This window comes from Nyctereutes procyonoides, unplaced genomic scaffold (assembly GCF_905146905.1).
Source record: "Nyctereutes procyonoides isolate TBG_1078 unplaced genomic scaffold, NYPRO_anot_genome, whole genome shotgun sequence".
In the NCBI taxonomy this organism is placed as follows: Eukaryota; Metazoa; Chordata; class Mammalia; order Carnivora; family Canidae; genus Nyctereutes; species Nyctereutes procyonoides.
In genome coordinates, this window is record NW_026575049.1 from 61,599,790 (window position 1) to 61,622,254 (window position 22,465).

The 22,465-nt window shown below is 44.3% G+C and overlaps 1 protein-coding gene across 10 annotated transcripts in view; it reads right to left on the bottom strand.

The window, feature by feature from the left end:
• Positions 1-873: 873 nt before the first annotated feature.
• Positions 874-22,465, bottom strand: part of BCL11A (BCL11 transcription factor A) — a 101,495-nt gene continuing 79,903 nt past the window's right edge. For 2 of the 10 annotated variants that reach the window (XM_055327899.1, XM_055327898.1), the window contains 2 exons: positions 16,740-16,841; positions 9,134-11,316 (listed from right to left, as the gene is read on the bottom strand). In XM_055327899.1, the coding sequence (XP_055183874.1) occupies positions 9,296-11,316; positions 16,740-16,841 (2,123 nt within the window). In that variant the 3' untranslated portion in view covers positions 9,134-9,295. Of the gene's footprint in view, positions 1,386-9,127; positions 11,317-16,739; positions 16,842-22,465 lie in introns of those variants that run through there. The other 8 variants (XM_055327904.1, XM_055327901.1, XM_055327907.1 and 5 more) reach the window with 8 other exon arrangements.

Consider the following 22,465-nt stretch of genomic DNA (forward strand, 5'->3'; position numbering starts at 1 on the left):
TGTAAATCTATAATACACAGGTGTCTGAGTTCTATTATTTATAAACCTATTTTAATATGCTATATTGTTTCTAGTTCTCTTCTGGTTCTCCAGGCAATAGAAAACACCAAATTGAGAAAAGTTCTTTGCCAATTAACTGGACCAGAAGGGATTTTTAGCACCTGTTTGTAGACCTAACTCACTTGTGCCACTAATTTCTGAGGAATGGACGTCACAATTATAACTGTGTGTTCTGATGTGAACCTCTTTCCTCCTACAGTCTTCCCCCGTATAAAATCTGCCCCAAATTTCCTCATATAAGTAATGTAAGTAATAAAGAAGTTTTATGTGTGTTTGTTTGTCTGTATTATGATATATTTGCTAAAGGTTTGGGAACTTAAAATTAGAATATTTAATAAGCCACTGCTGACATTTATCTCCTTCTTTGGGATTTACCACTAACCCAGTGACGTTATCTTTCTTGAGCTAAATTAAAAGACAAATTCAAATCCTGCATGGTAGCCACCAAAAGCATATATTTGAAAAACAGAATTCAGCGTGCCATATTATGCATTATTTAATGGTATGCAAATTATAAGTCAGACAGTTAGGAAAACCACACTTCAGCATTAATAAACAGCAACACTACTACTACATTAATTATGATATTGCTATGATTTATTCCCAGGTTTTGCATTTTGATTCTCCTTGAAAATTTATGCCATCTGATAAGCAGTAACCTCTTTCCCCTCCTACACCTCCTACCCATTCCTCAAATCTGCTCCTCCGGCCCACCCAATGGATGTCTGCAGGAGACGGGTACAGAGATACAAAGTCATAAGCAGCTGCACTGTCTTATAAGCATTAATAATTAAAGAACAAGCAAACACCACCTAAAGCTCCAACATTTATTGTGTTCAATGTTAAGCACACTTTTTAAAAGACAACATAGAATGTATAGAAACAAGGGGTTGGGGGACTCATGCTCATTTCCACAATACAGGTAATTAGGTTGGCTGGTTTCCAAAGGGCCAGGACGTCACTCAGGACAGCGATGGTCCATGCGCCCTCTATATGGGACTGATTTCACTGTTCCAATGTGGGTCTGTTTTTTTGTTTTTACTTTTTATTAAAAAATATAAATAAAATGGCACTGCAGGCCCGGGCAGGAAGGACTCTGCAGGACTCTGTCTTCGCACAACGGCTTCTTGGAGGCTACTGTCAGAAAACATCACAAACTAGCAGGATGACAGACCACGCAGATGTCGGCTGGGCGGCACGCGTCCACCCCGCCCCTGGGGGCTTCAAATTTTCTCAGAACTTAAGGGCTCTCGAGCTTCCATCCGAAAACTGCCACACATCTTGAGCTCTCTGGGTACTACGCCGAATGGGGGTGTGTGAAGAACCTAGAAAGAGGTTGGAGACAGAGAAGGGGAAAAAAAAAAAAGTACAGGTGTGACTTGGCCCAGTGATTTTCTGTTCTCTAACTAGCTTTTTAAATTTACGACTTAAATCCACCACAGGTTGAGCCACTGGCATCTTAAACACCATTTCAAACCCAATCCCCCCCCCAACCCCAGATCTCCGGCCTCCCCCTCCCCGCCTCCCCCCGCCACGGCCCCAGACCCGCTACCACATCTCTCGGATCTCGTATGATTGTCCTAATAAACTGGGGACACACCTGGGAGGAAACACTTGCCCTTACGACTGAGAAAACTGAGTAGGAAACAGTCCTTTGGTTGAGGAGAACAGGGGGGGTCGGGGGAGGAGGGAAGGGGGACATTTCCTTAAAATAATAATAAAATTATAAAGAAACAGAAACTCAAAATTGATGTGAAAGCAGCACAACGAAAACATGAAATGTCATCAAGTTCAACGTCAAAGCAGCCAACGATTTACAAGAGGCGAACAAATCTCTGAAGAGGAAACCAGAACCCAAAATAGTTGCTCCCAAATGGCACCAAAAACTGCCTGTAGTTGTCTTTCAAACATGCAGTTTTCTTTTCTTTCTTTCTTTTTTTTTTTTTTTTTCTTTTTTGGTAAGGGGGCAAGGCAATGGTGAAGGGAAGAAGGGAGTGCTTATTGTCCTCCGGGGGTCCTCCCTTGCTGTGCACAGTGACTTGAAGCAGCAGAACTGGGAGTCCGGATGTGCCGAGGAAGAGGGCCACCACGGTGGCATTCCAGGGCTCGTTGCCATGGCGACCCGAAGCCGGGCCTGGGGCCTCCTCTCCCCCGACTTGGCGCCGCAGGAGGCCCAGGGGCTGGAGCTCAGCTGCTCTCCCGGATTCCCCTGCGCAGTGGAGACCCGGGCTGAGGGGCCGCCTGTGTTCCAGGTGGGCTCTGGGGAACCCCGTTCCCAGTCCGGCCCTGGCACTGTCGTTGCGGCCCGTCTAGCTGACACCCCCACCGCACCCCTTTGTCCGACCTGCTAGCGACATCCAAAGCCCTGACAGATAGAATCCGGCCTGGGCCTGTGCCACCGGCTCACCCCGGGTCGAGGAGCGCAGCCCCCCGGTGGGGTTGGGGGCGCCGGGGGCGGGGCGGGGCGGGGCGGGTCCTGCGGCCCCGGGTAGACTTTGGGGAAATCGCTTAATTTGCCTCTTCTGCTGAATCACCAGGACCTGAGATCCGCCTCCCTCTGAGTAGTCTTTGGCACTTTACAGAAAGGAAAAACAGTATTTGGATCAACCGTTGGAGTTGTGTTCAGGCAAGCTTAGGTTCTCAAGCACAATGACCCTGGTGACCTGAATTGGTCTCCTTTTCCCCGTGTGAAAGGGAGGAATTAATCGCATCCCACGACCATAGATGACACTGGGAAATAGAGAGAGAGAGAGAAACAGACCCATCCCCCTAAAGGCTGATTCACTGGCCATGTGTTCTACTGAATGAAACAGAGGGCTAATGGGATAACAAGATGACAGCAAGCAAAAGTGCACACCCAACGACCCATGTCTACCATTCGTGGCTCTAGCAGCCCTGGAATAAATGTACATAATCCCGATTCTGGCTACGTGTTCTGATGTCCGTTTCTCTAAAGGTGGGTTCATTTATTCTTAATTGGGAAAGCGGCAGGGCCTTAGGAGACACTTAGAAAATTTGCTAAATGCCTCATGCCTTCTAAAAGTTAACAGTCTTTTAAGGAACATTTTTTTTTTCCAAGCAGGTTTAAAGAACACTGCCAATCCCATCCTCACACTGGCAAAATTCCCACTTTTTTTTTTTTTTTTTTGTATAATGGGAAGTTGTCTGAAAAAGAAAAGAGAATGGGATGGGTACATTCTTGAACACACCAGGCCCGGGAACGATGGAGTAACAGAATCGTAATGAAGAACACACGACTACAGCACAGTCATAAGAAATCATGTTTGTGTGTGCGCACAGAGGGTGAGAGAGGTTTAAACAAAAAAAAAAAAAAAAAAGGAAAAAAGAAAGAAAGAAAACGCAGTATTTCCTCCCTCAAGCTCTGAGAGTCAAGTGTTCAAAGCAGGACAGGATGGGGCCTGAGGCTCCTCAACAACTTTTCAGGAAAGCCTGAAATATCCCAGTACCTTTTAACAAACTTAGTGTCTGTGAATAAACCACCCCATTTCCTTATTTCTCCAAATGAAATGATATCTAACCCCCCACTGCCACTTCCTTTCAAATTCTCGCTTCCAGCATTGTGAACATATACAGTACGTACTTATTACATATACAACAATGGTATTTAAATAAACAGTTCTGTCACAGAATGCCCTGGAAAAAAAACTCAACTATTTCACACTTCCTGCCACGGCTGGTACAAATGAAGAATCAAGTGTTCACCCCACTTCTTAGCCCCCTTTAAAATGTATTGGCTTCGGTCCTTTTGTAGGTCCTAGACAAAGAGAAGGTAGGAACCGGTCTCAGGACAGAGGCAGTCCATGCACTGGGAGGGTTTCTAAGTTAAAATCGGTGAGATATAGTTATTTGCTGTGCTCCTGTTTATTGAATTGTTCTCAAAATGAAGATAAGAAGAAACATTTAAGCATTAAGAGTTCAGGTATGTAGAGAACATTGCAGTATCACATAAACTGGAGAATTCGGAAAAATGTTAATGTCCTTAGTATTTCCTCATTTAAAAAAAAAATCATGAATTTATCCCCTGTCGGCCACGTTTCTTGTTATTTCGCATTAAGATTTTTAATTTTGGGGTTCCAGATACAGATGCCATTTATAAGTGATATTCTTGTTGCCTAGGTTTTCATGCTCCCATTGTTCACTCGGCTTGAGAAATAATATTTTATAAGAGGGCTTCAGTAAGTCAGGAGACTAAGTACCCTGAAGAACGTGTCTCCCAATAAATTTATTTAACTTTGGGACCATGTAAATCAAACATGATCTTTGATTTATCACCAGATGTTTGCACCCCTCCCCAGTCCCCATTTGATTTAAGAAATTTGAACATACGAGTAAGTATACAGTATCCACCATTAATTCTGTCTGTCAGGATGCAAAACCTAATTATGCTAAGAGCATCATATACTGAAAAATTAAAATGAACACTGTATATAAAACCTGCACAGCTGCACTCATAGCTCCTAATAAAAGAGTAATAGGGACATACAGTGGTTTTATGGACATTTAATATGGTGGAGCAGAAGTCGCCACATCTAAAACCAGCATGGCACTGGGGACTACCTCTATCTTTAACAGTATGCTGGATTCAGTTGTGAAGTAACCTAATTCAAAACACAAATATCGCCTCTCAGTTCACTGCCAGTTACCAAGTCCTGCCAGATACGTCCATCTCGTCCCAGCCCTCGTACCCAGCCCCAAACCCTCTCTTACGGGATTCCTCTCTGCCTCCACTCCCTGCTTCCCACCCAACCGGCTTTAAAAAAAATACACCTACTTTCTGTGTATTTTAGAAGGATAAAACTATTCTTGCCTCAGATAAAAGGCATTACATGAAAAGGCCACCTCACAGCACCAGGGCATAAGGACTGAGCAACGAAAATGCTACCACAAGAAGACAACAGAACAGCTTTTGTTTGGGTTTTTACAAAAAGAAGAACAACGTTGTATCCATTCATCTACACTGGGAACAGGGAGACAGTATCACAGAAGTATGTGTTTTAATAAAGCAAATAGATGCTGCAGCATGCAGTATTTGTAAAACTGACAACACAGATTTCTAAGGAGGGGTTTTTATAAGGGACCTAACTTGCTTTTCAAAGACTATGTTTCATTTCTTAAATCTATTGGTTGGGCAAAAGATCACTGAAGGGTATTCCCCACCCCACCCCCCTCATTTGCTAACAGCCAGGAACAAACTATAAAAACACCTAAAAGATCTGTCCCATCTCTGGTCCCCTAGGACCTCAGAATCACAAGGCAAACCACCATGCATCTCAGGAAATCAGTGGCTGATTCCACAGATTTGCCACATCTGGCTAAACTACTGGTTACTTCTCTCTCTCTTTCTCTCTCTCTCTCTCTCTTTCTCTGTTAACCTGATGCCTTCGTTTCTGGATTTTTATGGGGGGGGGGAGGTTATTTGGGGGATGAAGACTCATATGGAAACGAAAGCTGATTTTTTTTTAAAAAAAAACCTCTTTTACATTATGTTCTAGTATAAGGCAGGGAAGGGAGAATAGAAAAGAACTTTCAGACAACAAGAACAGCAAAAAATCCAAAGGAAATAAAAGTTCAAGATGCTATTACCAGTAAATTTTTCATTTATATCTGAATGGATTACTGCTAAGAGATGAAGGGAAAGTTTTTTACATCAGACTGAAAACACTTTCCATTTCTCGAAAATTATTCTAGAACTATAAAATCTAAAAACTATTTCCATGTTTTGAGATATGTCTATTTTAATATAGTAAGCACTTTATGTTCATTTAGGGTATGATACACGCATCAAAATGCCCATAGAAATAATCCTGAAAAAGACTGACTGGCCTTCTCTTAAAACCTGTTATTTTCTTGAAAGTAATTTACAGAGTGTGTCAAATGAGGACACAAGAAGCTTACATTGTGTACTTTAATTTTTTTTATTTTTTTCAATAAAGGGACAAAATGGGTGTATGAACAGGTTAATGCAGACAACTGCCAAAAAAACACAGACAGTGGTTTTTCCAATAGAACTTAACAAAGACCAGAAACAAATACAATAAAAAGCCAGGTTGTAATGACCTTTGGTCATCCAAATAAAAAAAAATAAAAACAAAGAAAAATAAAAGATCAAATTAAGTGCCTCTGTTTTGAACAGGGCACGTAAGCAATAATAAATAGTGACTCCCATAGTAAAAGATAAAATTTCAAGTTACGACAAACAGCTTTCATTACAGGAATAGAAAAGGCCAATAACAAAATATTCTGCATTGCCATTTACAAAAAAGTATTGACTAAAGCGGGCTTTCTCTTTAATATGCTTTGCATATGAAATTCTTTCCAATCTAAATATAAAGCACCATTTAGTTTTTGGCAATGAAAAAAACTGCAAAACATTGTTTTTGTTTTTTTTTCCTTTTTTTTTTCTTTCTTTCTTTTACTGCATATGAAGGTAAGATGCTGGAATGTAGGGTGATAGAAGGAAAGGGACAAAAAGCACACTACATAACAAACCAACGTTATTAGCTTGCAGTACTGCATACAGTATGGCAGCAGGAAAAAGGAACAAAAAAGGATATGTACAACCCCTATGACAGCCATCCGTGTGACATTCTAGCAGGCTCCCCCAAACCGCCATTATATGGCTTCTCATCTGTACAATGTCACACTTTTTTGTTTGTCTCTTTTTTTTTGAAGCATACAAATAATTTGCACTATATTATCCTGCCAAATTAAAAAAATATACTGTGGCAGCCTGTCTTTTTTTTTTTCCACTACCAAAAAAGGTACATTGATACCTTTTAAGAGAACAAGCAACAGTTAAAAATACAAGCTTCAATATAAATACTATAGTGCCTAACACTAGATGAACATTTAATTCAAATACCATTCTAGAAATACAGAAAAAAGACCATAAATGTGTTTTAGCATAGGAATCAACATGAGTGTGCATTTTCCTATATTTAAGTACTATATAATCTTAAACCTTTCCCCAATGTATGTTTTTTTTACAACCTGAAGAGCGGTGTGTATCCAAGGCATAGAATTTCCACTACCATTTTTAAATGGATAACAAGTCTTGTAACACCACCAAGACAATGGAACCCTAAAATGCAGTTCCCCCCTAAACATAATGAAGTGTTTTTTTAAAAAAATTTTTTTTCTTAACATTTATATTTAAAAAAGTTTTGTACAAAAAAATCCTTGCACTGTAGAAGCGAAAGCAATCATTCATTTCTATGTTAAGTGTATTCTGTTTTCCATTCACAGCGCTTGCAATGTTGAGTCCGAGTAAGTAAGCTCATTAGTCAAGTAAATGGCTGGCAAAGTTTTTTTTTTTTTAGTTTTTTTTTTAAAAATGCTCATCAATGAGATTGTGTTCAATTTTTTTTTTCAGCATTCTTGCAACTTTTCCCTTAAGTATAGACCTGTAAACTGGGAAAATTGTACAGTGCACTTAATTGTCCTATCTGAGCAGGTTTATTTTATACTCAACCTCTGTATCTCTGATTAGAGAAAAGATACAGATATTACAGGCAGAGTCAAGTGCTATTTGAACACCAACTGGGGCAGATGCTAGCTTAATAAAAAAGAAAAAATTAAAAAAATAAAATAAAAACAATGAATCCTCTTCCATGTTAACACAAATAGCACACAGTGTATGGAAAAGAAATGAAGTACAACTTTTAGGGAGCACAGACATATATACTGCTACTCTTAAAAATTCTTTCTCTTCTTTTTTTAAGAATGTCACATTTAAACACAAGTCTTAAGAATTCATAGTTAATCATCATTGTATCAATATTAGCTTATACACCTGTTCTAGTTTAAAATGGCAAATAGTACCACGTTGTGCTAAAAGATCACATATTTTTCTCCTGTTACCCTCTGTCAAACCTTATTGTCAGTCTCTTCTTTTTAAAAATGGTCTACGAGGTCTTAAAGTTTATCATTTGATTGTCCCTTTGACAACCAAGTAGATCTGGATCTATTTCTTTTGGTGCCAGAACGTTCTTAAACAGACGTTATTTAAAACAAGTCATCTTCATAAAATGAATTCCTTACTAATAATGTATTTAGTTGTATTCCAGGGCTTTTGCACGTTGCACATTCAATTTAATCATCATTTTAAAAAAAATAAAACTTTGGGCAAAACAGCCCATTTCTTTTAAGCTCTCACCAGGAGCAAAATAGCGTTTATACTGGTACAATCAGTTTTGCTTATACGATTAAACTAAAGGGAGAATGATGATTAACTAGGACATAATGGGTCATATTTTTAGGTAGCCATTGTTGTGAGAAATACAATATAGAATTATATGCTAGGTCCTAAGTTTCCTTACCTCACCCAATGCTGAATTAAGCTACAAGTTTATAACAAGTAGAAAGAACCATCAACGTGGTTTTAATAAATCCAAGGCACTCATATTTTTAAAACCAAATGACAGAATAAACTTGTTTTGTCTTTCTATTAATTTGTCAATTCAAGGCCTTTTTTTTTCCTCTCCAATTGATACATTTAACCCTTTAGAGACAGACATTTAGCTCATAGAGATTTTCTTTCAGTGCCGTCGATTCTGTCTATAGAGGGTTAACCCAAAGACTGTTTTTCCTCCTCACGTTATAAAATAAAACTGTACATGATATGTATTACAGAATGTATGCAGCATGGTCTTTTTCTCTCTCTCTCTCTTTTTCTCTCAGAACGGAACTGGAAACAGCAACATGTTTGCTCAGCAACGAATCGGGGACAATTTAAAATAGCCATAACATACCATACATGCTGTCTAAGTTTAAAAAAAAAAAACATACACAACATGTAAATTATTGCACAAGAGAAAGGCTCAAAGTTTGCGTAAAATGCAATAGTATTGCCCCATACAGATCATGCATTCAAACGGTGAGAACATAAAGGAAAAAAAAAAAAAAAAGAAAAGAAAAGAAAAAAGAAAAAAAAAAAAAAAACAGGTGTGCTGGTGACAAGCACTCTCATATTCTTAGCTTCCGTTACTTCTGTTTGTAATTGTTTGTTTAATCACAGGGGACTAGAAAAAAATCCTACAGGGGGAGGGAAGGGAGGGAGGGAGGGAGGGAGGAAGGGAGGGAAGGAGGGAGGGAGGAGGTGGGGGTGGGGGTGGGGGCGGGGAGCGAGAGGGGAGTGGGGCTGGAGGGCCATGGGGGGAAGGGGGTGAAAAAAGGAGGTGTCAGGTGGGAGTGAGGGAGGGGTATTAATATACCTCTATTCAGTTTTTATATCATTATTCAACACTCGATCACTGTGCCATTTTTTCATGTGTTTCTCCAGGGTACTGTACACGCTAAAAGGCATCTTACAAATTTCACATTTGTAAACGTCCTTCCCCACCTGGCCATGCGTTTTCATGTGCCTGGTGAGCTTGCTACTCTGGGCACAGGCATAGTTGCACAGCTCGCATTTATAAGGCCTTTCGCCCGTGTGGCTTCTCCTGTGGACAGTGAGATTGCTACAGTTCTTGAAGACTTTCCCACAGTACTCACAAGTGTCGCTGCGTCTGCCCTCTTTTGAGCTGGGCCTGCCCGGGCCCGGACCACTAATATGGGGCGTGCTCCCTCCACTTCCCGTGCCGCTGCGCCCCGAGATCCCTCCGTCCAGCTCCCCGGGCGGCGTGGAGAAGCGCAAGCTCCCGTTCTCCGAGGAGTGCTCCGACGAGGAGGCGAAGGGCGATTGTCTGGAGTCTCCGAAGCTCAGGAAGGGATCCTTGAGCTGCCTGGAGGCCGCGTAGCCAGCGAGCCACTGCGAGTACACGTTCTCCGTGTTGGGCATCGCGGCCGGGGGCAGGTCGAACTCCTTCTCGAGCTTGATGCGCTTGGAGAAGGGGCTCAGCGAGCTGGGGCTGCCCAGCAGCAGCTTTTTGGACAGGCCCCCCGAGGCCGACTCGCCCGGGGAGCAGCCGCGGCCGTTTACAGTGCCATCGTCTATGCGGTCCGACTCGCCGGCCACCGAGTCTTCGTCGCAAGTGTCCCTGTGGGCCTCGGCCTCGGCCAGGTGGCCGCGCTTATGCTTCTCGCCCAGGACCTGGTGGAAGGCCTCGCTGAAGTGCTGCATGGAGCTGAGCACCATGCCCTGCATGACCTCGGGCAGCGCGCGGCCCTCGTCGCCCACGCCCACCACCGCGCCCCGCGAGCTGTTCTCGTGGTGGCGCGCCGCCTCCAGGCTCAGCCCGAAGCCGTAGTCCACCCTCTCGCTCTCCGTCAGCTCCTCCTCCTCCTCTTCCTCCTCTTCTTCCTCTTCCTCGTCGTCCTCCTCTTCCTCCTCGTCCCCGTTCTCCGGGATCAGGCCGGGGTCGTTCTCGCTCTTGAACTTGGCCACCACGGACTTGAGCGCGCTGCTGGCGCTGCCCACCAGGTCGCTGGTGCCGGGTTCCGGGGAGCTGGCGGTGGAGAGGCCGTCGTCGGACTTGACCGTCATGGGGGACGACTTGTGCATGTGCGTCTTCATGTGGCGCTTCAGCTTGCTGGCCTGCGTGCACGCGTGGTCGCACAGGTTGCACTTGTAGGGCTTCTCGCCCGTGTGGCTGCGCCGGTGCACCACGAGGTTGCTCTGAAATTTGAACGTCTTGCCGCAGAACTCGCACGACTTGGACTTGACCGGGGGCTGGGAGGGAGGAGGGGCGGATTGCAGAGGAGGGAGGGGGGGCGTCGCCAGGAAGGGCGGCTTGCTACCTGGCTGGAAGGGTTGCAGTAACCTTTGCATAGGGCTGGGCCGGCCTGGGGACAGCGGTGGGCTAGACGTGTTCCCTGCCAGCTCTCTAAGTCTCCTAGAGAAATCCATGGCGGGGGGCTCCATAGCCATTGGATTCAACCGCAGCACCCTGTCAAAGGCACTCGGGTGATGGGTGGCCAGGGCCATCTCTTCCGCCCCCAGGCGCTCTATGCGGTGGGGGTCCAAGTGATGTCTCGGTGGTGGGCTAAACAGGGGGGGAGTGGGTGGAAAGCGCCCTTCGGCCAGGCCGGAAGCCTCTCTCGATACTGATCCTGGTATTCTTAGCAGGTTAAAGGGGTTATTGTCTGCAATATGAATCCCATGGAGAGGTGGCTGGGAAGGACATTCTGCACCTAGTCCTGAAGGGATACCAACCCGCGGGGTCAGGGGACTTCCGTGTTCGCTTTCTAAGTAGATTCTTAATCCATGAGTGTTCTGTGCGTGTTGCAAGAGAAACCATGCACTGGTGAATGGCTGTTTGCAAGTTGTACATGTGTAGCTGCTGGGCTCATCTTTACCTGCAAAATAACACAACACCAACATCAATGTTTAATCACAGAGGAGGGGCGTTAGCAATCGCTTATTCACGTTTCACCTCCAGCCTGCCCTGCACTCCCCCCCCCCCCACCGCCCCAGCCTGACTCGACCCCAAAGGGCCTCAGCCCGCACTGACCTAGTGTTCCCAGGGGCCTTCGACGGGTGCCTGGCACACCTGCTGGTCCGGTGCCCAACGAATATTTGGCCCCGGCGGGCTTTCTGCCATTGCAATTCGGTTCTGAGGATTTTAAATCCAGTCTCCAAAAGCGGAAAAATCTGGACCAGCTCAAGCTCGGGAATGAGGATCCCTGCATTCTGCAGAGCCTCGGGCGACCATCTGAACTTTTCCAGTCTTTTTGCCAGCTGCGGTTTGGGGCAAGCTATGTGTCATCTCTGTTGCCTCCGTTTCCTCATTTGTTAAGTGAGGAGGGACTTGGATAAGGTGACCCGAAGGGAAACTTCTCCGCTTCCTAAATCCCATCCTTCTATTCTCCCCTGGGTGGCAGGTGAACTTTCTGAGTAGGCAGTCATTTCATAGGCATACCGGAAAAGAGAAGGTCAACTCATCACAGTTCTCTGTGGCCCTAGAGATGCTTTTAATCTTAGCCCGAAACACACTAATTGTTGACATTGTTCAAAATGAGAAAATACTCCTAAAATAATTCCGTGGAAGAGACACTAGCAACATTCCCATCACATCCCCAGCCTGTGTGGGGATCGGTGAGTCCCAGTTCTGGTTCCACGACACTGTACAGGGACTCCCATTTTTATCTCAGGGGACGGTGCAAAAAAAAAAAAAAAATCTCAGAAGAGAAATTTAATTCGGATTTAACCAACAGGCCGTATCAAATCTTTAGGAGTTGTCCCCCCAGTCAAACAAATGCAAGTCTGGAGAAGTTAGGAGGAGTGGCTGGTGCCAACTTAAGCAGACACAGCATCCTAGTTTAAGAACAGTTAAAGCAGCCAGCACCATGACGGGCAGCAGGCTGAGAAATGCTACACTATCCTCCTCCTCATTATTTTGAGAGGCTAACAACGTGAACCAAATTATACAACATCCTGCGCCCTCGGCTGAGCCTCAGCTCCAGTTGAGAAAGAAACAGAAAGATACAGTTCAGCTAGTCAACTCTTTGGCCAGTAGCCAAGCCGTCTGGAGAGGGGCCCTGCTTAAGTCACATTATTTCTCTCTCGCTGAAAAGAACCCGAGAGTGGTAAATGCCACTTTGGCAAAGAGGGGCCAGCTTGACTTCACAATCATTCATTTTTGGAGATAGCTAAATTCAAAAAATATATATACACCAAGGGAGTAACTAACAGTTTACCAGTCAACCACGGCATTAAAAGGGGCACAAATGTTGGTGGCCAAGGGACAAGGATGAGAAAAATAGATAACTTTCCAGGGATGCCAAAAAAGAGTGCGTAAAACACAAATGAGAAATAAACTTTAGCCTGCCTTTTCAAAGGGGGACTAGACCAGTTGCTTAAGGCCCCAGCTAGTGTTTGTCAGCAACTTTTTTAAAAGCAAAAATAATAATAATAATAATAAGTAAAAAAAAAAAATCCACTGCGGAGCTAAAGAGTGGGAATGAGGAATTAATCAATTATGATTCCTCCATTTAGCAAGTCAGAAAGAAAAGCTGGCAGGGTCTTCTCAGGAGCCCCAAACACTTGCATTCCAAAACAAGCCAGCCTTGCTCAAGCACTTGTCTGAATAATGGACTCCCTGCCCTGACCTTGTAATTTACTTTACAATGCATTTATAATCTCACTCAATATATCCCACTCCTGGGTAAATCTCTTTAACAAGATTAGATGATAAGATACCAAAATTAGGTTTCCAACATTTGCCTAATGTGGAGGGAGGGAAAAAAAAAAAAAAGGCAGAAAGATTTTGAAAGAAAACGCTGACATTAGGATCACATTATCTGCCTATTTTTGTTTGCCTCCTCTCTTCCAAGGGAAATAAAAAGCATCATTGAGAGTATTTTCATAAATTTTTTGTTGTTGTTGAACAATGACTTGGGTCCTAAATAGGCAGGGAAAAAACTATCTGGTTCCAACTAACGTGACCCTCCGTGGCTCTCTCCTTTGCCTCTCTAGGACTCTGTGTTATTATCATACATTTAGCCTGACAATCCCAATTGGATAAGTAAAAAAGGAGATTTGTCAGCTACAACAAGTCCTTAACGCTTTCATCACTCCAGATGCCATAAAATCATATTTCAGCTCCTAATAGCCTACTGACTCCTCCCAGGCCTGGGCCCGTAGTTAGCAACGTGGGTTCCGCACCCCCCCCCCCCCCCCCGGAGCAGGCTGGACCCTGGTGAGCGCGGAAAGGTGGACGGCACCGCATCACGGATCTCACCTGCATCCTTTCCAAAAGGCTTAAAGGAGAAAAGTCTGCCTTATTTTGCTGCTCTGAACTTCCTAAAATGTTGTTTCCAGAGCCAGTGATGTGCTCGTGCTACAACACGTTCACACTCTGCCGTTATCCTCTCCTCTCGCACACCGGGTCAGAGAAGATGGCATTTTATCTTATAATGAGCATACAACATACCGTTTTCACTATCGCATTTTAGTATTCCTATCAACTAGATATTCTAGATCATGAGGGCAGCTAGTGTAATCATAATGTCAATGAGAAGGGCTGTTACGATTGAGACGAAAGATTACATCGAAAGAGCTGCTTTGAAACCGGTAATTATTACCAGTCCACTAATAGCAAATGATGCATTACAGTTTCACCATATAATCTGTGTTTCACTCGGCTCACGCCAGTGCACCATATTATATTACGGTGCTCACAGAGTCTCCATTCCTAAACTGCAGTCATCAATAAATGTGTTACTTGCCATAATTTGTGAAATTACTTTGTTCATAACATCTTTGATGGTTTAGAAAGACCAGAATTGATTTCCTGCGTGGCAAAATTAGGGCTACATTGATTTATTGACGTGTAAAATATAATAATATTCTTCATTTACTCTGACGAAAATCAACTTCTCAATTTGAGAGCCTCATTGGGCATTCACGGGGATTGTTTTGATTTAGAGCAATAAACTGAGACCTGGCCCCAAGCATAGGAACTCCAGGCATCAAACAGTTAAAATCGGCTATTAGCTCACCTACTGGCTCTTATTTTATTTCATTTTATGGTATGGGAAGGAATAACCCCATTGTCACCAATGCTAAAGAGTCTTGTGATCTAAGCCTCAGGATTTAGAAGAACGAGGTCTGACACCAGGCCCCTGGCTCTACTATTTACCCGCTTCCGGCTCTAAGCCAATCATTCCATTTCTTTGAGCCTTAGGTTCCCTATCTGTAAAATGAGCATAAAAAACGGTACCTTAAAGAATTGTGAGGCTCTGATGACAGACGTATATAAAAGCCATATGTAAACTACCAGGTCCGACAGCACTGCGAGTTTTCATTACTCCCAGGCTCGATGAGTTACCTAGCATGATAGCTGACCACGCTGTACACCCAGAAGGGCTTCCAGAAGAAGGCTGGAACCCAGAATCCAGGCTTCACCCCAGGCCAGGGGGAGGCCCTGGCTAGAGGGCAGCAGGAGGGGGCCCCTTCAAGGCCTTCGACTGTGGTCTACCTGTGGTCTACCGGCAGGGAAGCCACAAGGTAAGTGCTAAGTGCTCTGAAAGCCAAGGGCGGCTGGTTAAGGCACCTGGAGTAGCCTGGGGGTCAGCTCTGCTAGAGAGCTTTCTGGAACTCCACAACCCATTTCCACATACCTTGCCTGGTCACTCCTAAACTGGTCCTGCCAGCATGGGCACCAGCAAACTAGACACCCTCCCTTGGCAGGAAGAAGGGGAGAAGGCCCCGGGCTCCTAGTTTCCCACCCCTCAAATCCAACTCCCTGCCTTCGCGAGGGTCAGCGGAAGAGAGAGAACCGAACTCTTTCCCAGGCCAGCAGACCTTGGCCACTCACCTCGGTCCTCCTCTCTACTGTCCCACTCCCTTCATTCCCCTTCCCTTCAGGGATGGCTCTGTTCCCACGCCCTGGTGTGGGCCCCAGGCACCCCCAGCAGAATGAGGAGCGCTCTCCCCACCCAGTCAGCATGTAGGGACTCGAAACCTTGAGTCCAACCCCCTAAACTCTCTACCATCTGTGACCTAACCCAGGCTTAGGCCCAGCTTGGTGTTGGGGAGGGGGTGGCACAAGAGGTGCTTCTAACCCCTGCACCGCCCAGCCCTCAGGACTTGAGGACTTGTGAAATTCATACAATAACTCTTTGTTACCTAGGATTACCTAGGACTTAACAAAACAAACAGCTGGCTTCAAATTTGGTCTCAGGGCGCATGCCCTGCCCTGCAGACACCATTCCCAAGGTGGTTAGGTCGACTTTACCTCTCCCACCTAAAAGCCAGTCCCCTCTCTAGCTGAACTCCTACAGCATCTTGTTCTTTCCTTTCCGTGACACTGTATCCCTTTCTTTTCTTCTTTCCACAACGGGTTAGTCTGCACAAACTTTCAAAATAAAAACACATTCCTGAAATCAAACGTAGATGCCATGCTTCTTTTTCTCTGAAAGCTGCTTTTTCGTGTTTGGGGTAGAATGAACCCCCACCCCCATCCGACTTTGCAGCCATGCATGACTCATATCATTTGTATCATTTGTTACTACATAGAGAAAAGCAGACTGTATTACCTTCTAAAACAGCATCTTTTCAAACACATTTTTTTTTTTTACAAAACATACAGATCTACATTTCATAAAAAATTTCCCCACCATAAAAGTTGGTTTGCACAAGTACTTGGATGGTGTTAATGGTTGTGATGGTGGTGGCGGTGGGATCTTTGACTTTAAGCAACAACGCTGTGCATTTTTCTCTAAAACTAGGAGAAAAATAAGTAGAAATTGTCTATGTTTGCACGTATATAATGCACCATGTATACATACAAATATACCATGTTTCAGTACACATGTAAATGCATAGATAATATATACGAGAATCACTCTAGAGTAACTCTACACTGACTTCTTTCGGTTCTGGCCTCTGCTGACATGTACACCGTGGGACAAACTCCAAGTCCTATATGAGGCCATGGAAGTGAATGTCCAGCAATAAAATGAGCCCTGAACACACAGATGTAGATGGTCACCAGTCGTAGAGCCAGATAAGACCCTGGGGAGGAGACCCCCCCAGGGCTGAGCTGCTGTGGCTCCACGTCTTTAGGGAGGGAAGAAACAAAAAAGGGGAGGGAGGAAGGGGAGGGGACCGAGTGGAGTGGGGGAGAGGGTGCCAAGTGAGTAATGGAATAATGCATATGAGGATGCCAATCTATTTTGGAAGTAACTCCTTTCAGTGCCTAAAAAGTAAGGTAATTTCCAGAAACTCTCATCTCTATACACATGGACATTTGTAGAAGAAATAATGCTCAACTTACAAATACCCTGCGGGGCATATTCTGCACTCATCCCGGGCGTGGGGATTAGAGCTCCGTGTGCAGAACGAGGGGAGGACAGGCCCCTCCAGTGCAGAAGTTTATCTGTGAAAGAAACCCAAAATCAAGCACTAAAGCTATAAACAACGTGCATCGTAAACCACAGGATATCACATTTCAATTCCATTAAAATAGATTAACATCATTACAGCAGCCTTGCAGATAGTTAACCGGCCCAAGGCCTGTATCGAAAAAAACAGCAATGAAGTTAGTGCCACAATTTTGTTTTGTTTCTGATTTTAGTCTTTTTTGACAAAACAGAAGGAGTTTGTTTTAGTTGTGGGGGCGGGGGCGGTGGCCTTTGGTTCATTTGCTTGTTTGTTATTGTTTGCTTATTGTCTTATAATACGTGATATGTAAACAGTAAGGGGGAAATTGGTAATATTACGGGGTTGACTGGTAGAATGGAGGGATGTATCTGCAAGGCTGGTTAACATGCATACATTTACTTTCCAAGACAAGCCCAAGCAAAAAACAATATGCAAGTAGGAAATGAGTGAATCTGTGAATCATTTCTTCTGGAATAGAGCATCCCACTCCACCTTCCCTGCCCCACAACTTCTTCCCAAGCTGTACTTATCACAGCAACTTCAAAGGCAGGGAAATCTTAGGCATTCTGGACTTGGTTGGGCCATACTCTAGAACTGTATCAATGGAATACCCCTTATAGACACAGCTTCCTTTTTTTTGTTTTTTTTTTTTCCTTTTTTTCCCAATATTTTATTTATTTATTCATTCATGAGAGACAGAGAGAAAGAGAGAGGCAGAGACATAGGCAGAGGGAGAAGCAGGCTCCATACAGGGAGCCTGATGTGGGACTTGATCCCGGGACCGCAGGATCAGCACCTGAGCCAAAGTCAGACGCTCAACCGCTGAGCCAGCCGGGCATCCCTAGACATGGCTTCTTACAACACAAAGCAGTGGAGAATACAGACTGAGATTTCTGGGGTTCAAATAACTTTGGCCAAGGCCACATCTTGAGGGTGAGGAATCCTATATTCTCTTATGTGACAAGGAGAGAACCAGCAGCATTCCAATAACAGCAGCACCCAGAGAAAGTGGCCCACCTTCTCCATTCTACTGCACTTGGTTGCTCTCTGGTGAGGAGAAACAACTTCTCACACTAATAAACATAAATCTAGCAGTAAATCAAGCATTTCTAGCACCGAGACTTTTGTGAGAAAGGAAATATTTAGTTTGTGCAACCTGGGGATTATATGGTTTCTGTGGTAAGTTCCTAGTTTTTTCAAGTCCACCTTGAGCCAATCAAGCATGCAGAGGTCAACCTTGAGACAGAGTGTAGGGTCGATGGAGCAGGAGATACTCAGAGTGTTCTAGAGGCTGGGAGTTTGTGATGATTGGGGGAGGAGGGAGAGAAGAAAAACAGACTTTGATGGTGAGTAAACAGAGTATGTTTTCCATTAGCTTAATATTAAGAGCACTTAAAAGTGTTGTTGTTATACTCGAGGATAGCAGGTCTCAAGTGTAAAATACATCCTGTTCTCCTTATAGAGATTCTCGCTGCCAAGAACAGCCGGGGCAGTCCACACAAGTTCCCCTTTCATGGGGAGCCCGGTGGGTAACAATGGTGTGGGGCTCGTGGAAGCTTTTATGCTCCGTTGTTACCAGGCCTGCAAAGGGAGGCTGCTACGGAGACCCCACCTAGCCGGAGACCATCTAGAGAGGCATATCCTCCGCTCCAAGCCCAAACAAAATAAATACCACAAAATGAACCGGCAAAAGGCGCAGAGACTGGACTTCACAACAACAACAACATGTATGTCTTCATTTGACTGTTTATATTATAAACAGGGTATTGAGAGAGGGGGGTAAAATTAACTACAGATTTGGTCATTGTGTTTCTCAACAAGAAGTCAGAGAACCCGTTTTTGTACTCGCTCTTGCCTTAGCCACTTCCTAAGTTTGTCTGTGACCAAGACGGAAATCCTCTTAGGAGACCCGCACAACGGAGGTAGCTCTGGGATCCTAGCAGAGGTGTAGCAAGGTACCTGGACCCCTGCGTGGGGACAGTCTGATTTCAAACTCCCTGCCGCTCCCTCTGAGAAGAGCCCTGGGGTGCCCTGATCGGCCTCCAGCAAGAAATCGGAGGACTGTTAGCCTAATCCAGGCCTGACCACTCACATTTATCTTCGGTTGGCAATCCTGTCTACAGACAAGTTGTCCGGGGGGCAGCGGCCTGGTCCAGTTTTCCACAGGACCAGGCCACATGGCAGAGCGAGGGCTCATCAGGAGAGGATCTGGGTATCTGGCATCATGACCTGCTTTTGGCTTTTGAATGATAAAAAAACCTTCGAGATCCTCAAGTCTATGCCTGCATCTGACTGATGGGAAAACGGAGGCCTTGAGCAATTAAGTGGCTGACCCACAGCTATGCTGATGTTTAGAGCAAAGATCAGAATTAGTCTCCTGACCCCTTGTCCAGTGTTCTTTTCTGGGATAGCCATCTATCTCTTCCCCAGGTTCCTGCCCAGGAAGTGCCAGTGAGGAGGGTTCTCTTTCTCCTAACCCATTAGGAGAAACACGTCTCCTAACAACCTCTTGGGACAGAGTCCAACCCAGAGGTGTTGAGTGGGCCTTGTGGGAGGGTCCAAATAAACTGACCTGGCTTCAAAACTGGAAAACAACACCTGATCTGCTTCCTGAGCCTCTCTCTGCATCTGACCTCACCCCACCTCACTGTTTTTACCCTCTACCTCTGCTTCTCCTGCAGGATTAGCCAGCTGAAGAGAGACAAACTGTTCCTACCGGCTTAACAAGCTATTGATATTGTCTTTCCAAGAGACCCATACTTGCATTTCTGTTCCTCCAGGAAGAGGGTCAAAGTATAGGCAATGGGGAACCCCAGCTGATTCTGTAGCCTCTCCCACTGAACACATCCTCCTTGGATAAGTAGTTGGCGTTCTCACTGAAACTGGAAATGCTAAATTGTCAATAGCCTCCCAAGGGTTTCACTTCTTGCCATGATGCTTTCGATTATTTCATCATGTTTTAGGCAGAGTCTCACAATTAATGCTTCTAAGCATCACTCTCAACAAGCAGCTCCACCGGCCTGAGCCAGCCCTGGTTGAGGACCTTTTCTTTTCACTTCCCCCAGACAGTGGTGGGCTGGCATGTGGGCAGTCTAGCTCTGCTCTCTTTTGTTTCCTTGGTGGTACTCTTAGGGCAGTGGTTCTCCAAGTGCAGACGTAGGCTGTAGCACCAGCATCACCTGGGAGCCAGTTGGAAATGCAAATTCTCAGGCCCACCTCAGACTTACTGAATAAAAACCTGGGGTCGGGGGCCATACAGCACTCTATGTCTAACAGACCCTCCAGGTGATGCATACGCACAGTTCCAGTTTAATAACACTGTCAGGGGAGGCATGGAAGCTGGAAGCATGTTCCTCTGGCAGAGAGCCAGAGTGGCTATGCAACTGTTGTCCCTTCTGTCTGGGACTCACCTCTTTTAGGACTAGAACAGTCAAAAACAAGCAAGCTTGGGACATACCTAAGAATCCTTTTGTGTGGAATCCCAGGTTCCACCCTCCTTCACTGATAGGACAGAGAACAGACCCGAGCTTTCCATCAAATAGGGAATGCTCTTTGCACAAGACTACATCCAAACCGGTTTACCCTAGACAGACGGTGTCCTCACCACTTCCAAGAAGGCTGAAATGCTTGAGAATGCAGCTGTGGCACGCCGCATGGATGCAATAGGAACTGGGCTCTCTGTCCTTGTCTGGACTCACATATGTGATGTGTTGCCCTCTTCTGGATCAGTCTTTTCAAATGCCTGTACTCTTCTGGTGAAAGGTGTTTTAACCTGTTCTCATTCGTAAGGGTCTCTCTAGACCCAGCATCTCCAATTGGGGCCTTGGAAATGCCTTATGCATTATTAAGTGGCAACGTTTCCTTACGGCTGAATAAAAAATAATGAATCTTATATTTGAGGTCTCATTAAAAATTGGCAATAAACTGGGAATGGTTTTGATTTCATGTTTCACATTGATCACTTTACATTTCTGTATACAATGGGTACCAACTTTTGATGCAGAGCTCTAGAAGCCCTGTGGGATATCCCTGGAATTTAAGGTCCTTAAATCGGTTTCTCAAAGACTCCTTTATTATTGACATGCCGCTTGTTTCTGAAATTAATCACTGGGTATGTAATGCAGTCGCATTATAGTCTACTGCCGACCTACAAATGTCCCAAACAGCTAAGCACAAAGCATCATTTCCAACACACTTAGTGACTGCTCTGCGGGCCCGACTTTTATCAGGTATCAAATCCCCAGGCCTCTCTAGAGGAGTACATAGACATACAGATGTTTTGATGTTTACTAAATGAATACGCATGTGTATACAGTGCATATATGTTTCCTTTCTTGAGCATATGTTTTTAGAGAACTTCCTTGCTTTTCCAACAAGGTAGAGCACAAAAAGAGTAGGGCTGTCCCCAAGTGGAATGGGTCACCCTGAGAAGGCATAACCTCCTGTTCACTCTGGGTCCACCAGAAAAGAAGGAGCGGCAACCCACCACGATGAGGAGGCATCTCCATCTTAGGTGATAGGCCAAAATAAAGGACCCCCAATCCTCTCTTTCAGCTCCAAAATTTCCAAATCTCCTTTTCCCCCAGCCAGTAGTGAGCTTACAGACTACACTTAAAAATACATCCTCAAAAAAAAAAAAAAAATCCTCAAAGTTTGTACAGTTTCCCGAATGAACCAATTTCAGTTCTAATCAATATCAGTGGATCCAAATCACAAAAATAACAACAGTGCAGCTAGTCTGGGACAGAGGCTTCCTTACTAGAAAGCAAATCCACTAAATGTCCTTCTAGCTCTTGACCCTCCGTTTACCATAGATACCAGCTCCTCTCTGTCAGATCCTGTGACTTAGCACAGCATTATAGAGCAAACATTAGCTAGGCCTATGTCTTGAGTCCTGTCAGTCGAAACTGAAAATGTGCCAGCTGTATCAGGGCTAACAGACTTCTTAATTAACCTTCTGATATTGTCAAAATTGCATTCCCTTTTGTTCTGGAAATGAGCATTTACATGAGCATTTTTTCCATCATTGCTTTTTTAACCAGCTAAGGTTTTACCAAATTGTGATGGTCTTTTAAAAAAGTGTATCCTGTACAAATGAAAGCAAGCGAGAATTCTAGAGATATCACACTTAACAGAATTTCTTTGCTGAAACTTGCTCATGATCTCTATATTCCTTGAGACTTCACCGGTGACTTTCATTTCACCAATTAGTCATTTAAAAACCCTTCTTTTTTGACCAATTCTATCCTCTCACAGCCTTGACTGTTTAAAAACTCACTTCACCTTTAGAGTTCTTATCCTAGGAATTCACTCAATGAGGGGAGAGGGAGACATGACACCTTTCATGCCCCTTTATCTATAAAAATGCAAAAAATGCAAGCTACCAATCTGTCGGGCCTAAACAAAATTTTCTGCAATCTGTGTCTTTAACATAAGCAAAGCATATAATTCAAAAAAGAAAAAAAAAAAAAGCTTGCTTTTCAGAAGAAGAACTAAACCAAAGACATTGTGCTCCATCTTTGTGTTGAAATGCAGATTTCCCACTAAAAGGCAAATCCTTCATTTCAAAAGGTTGAATAGGATGGTACTTAAAAAAAGAATTCCAGCTGGTTAAATTTA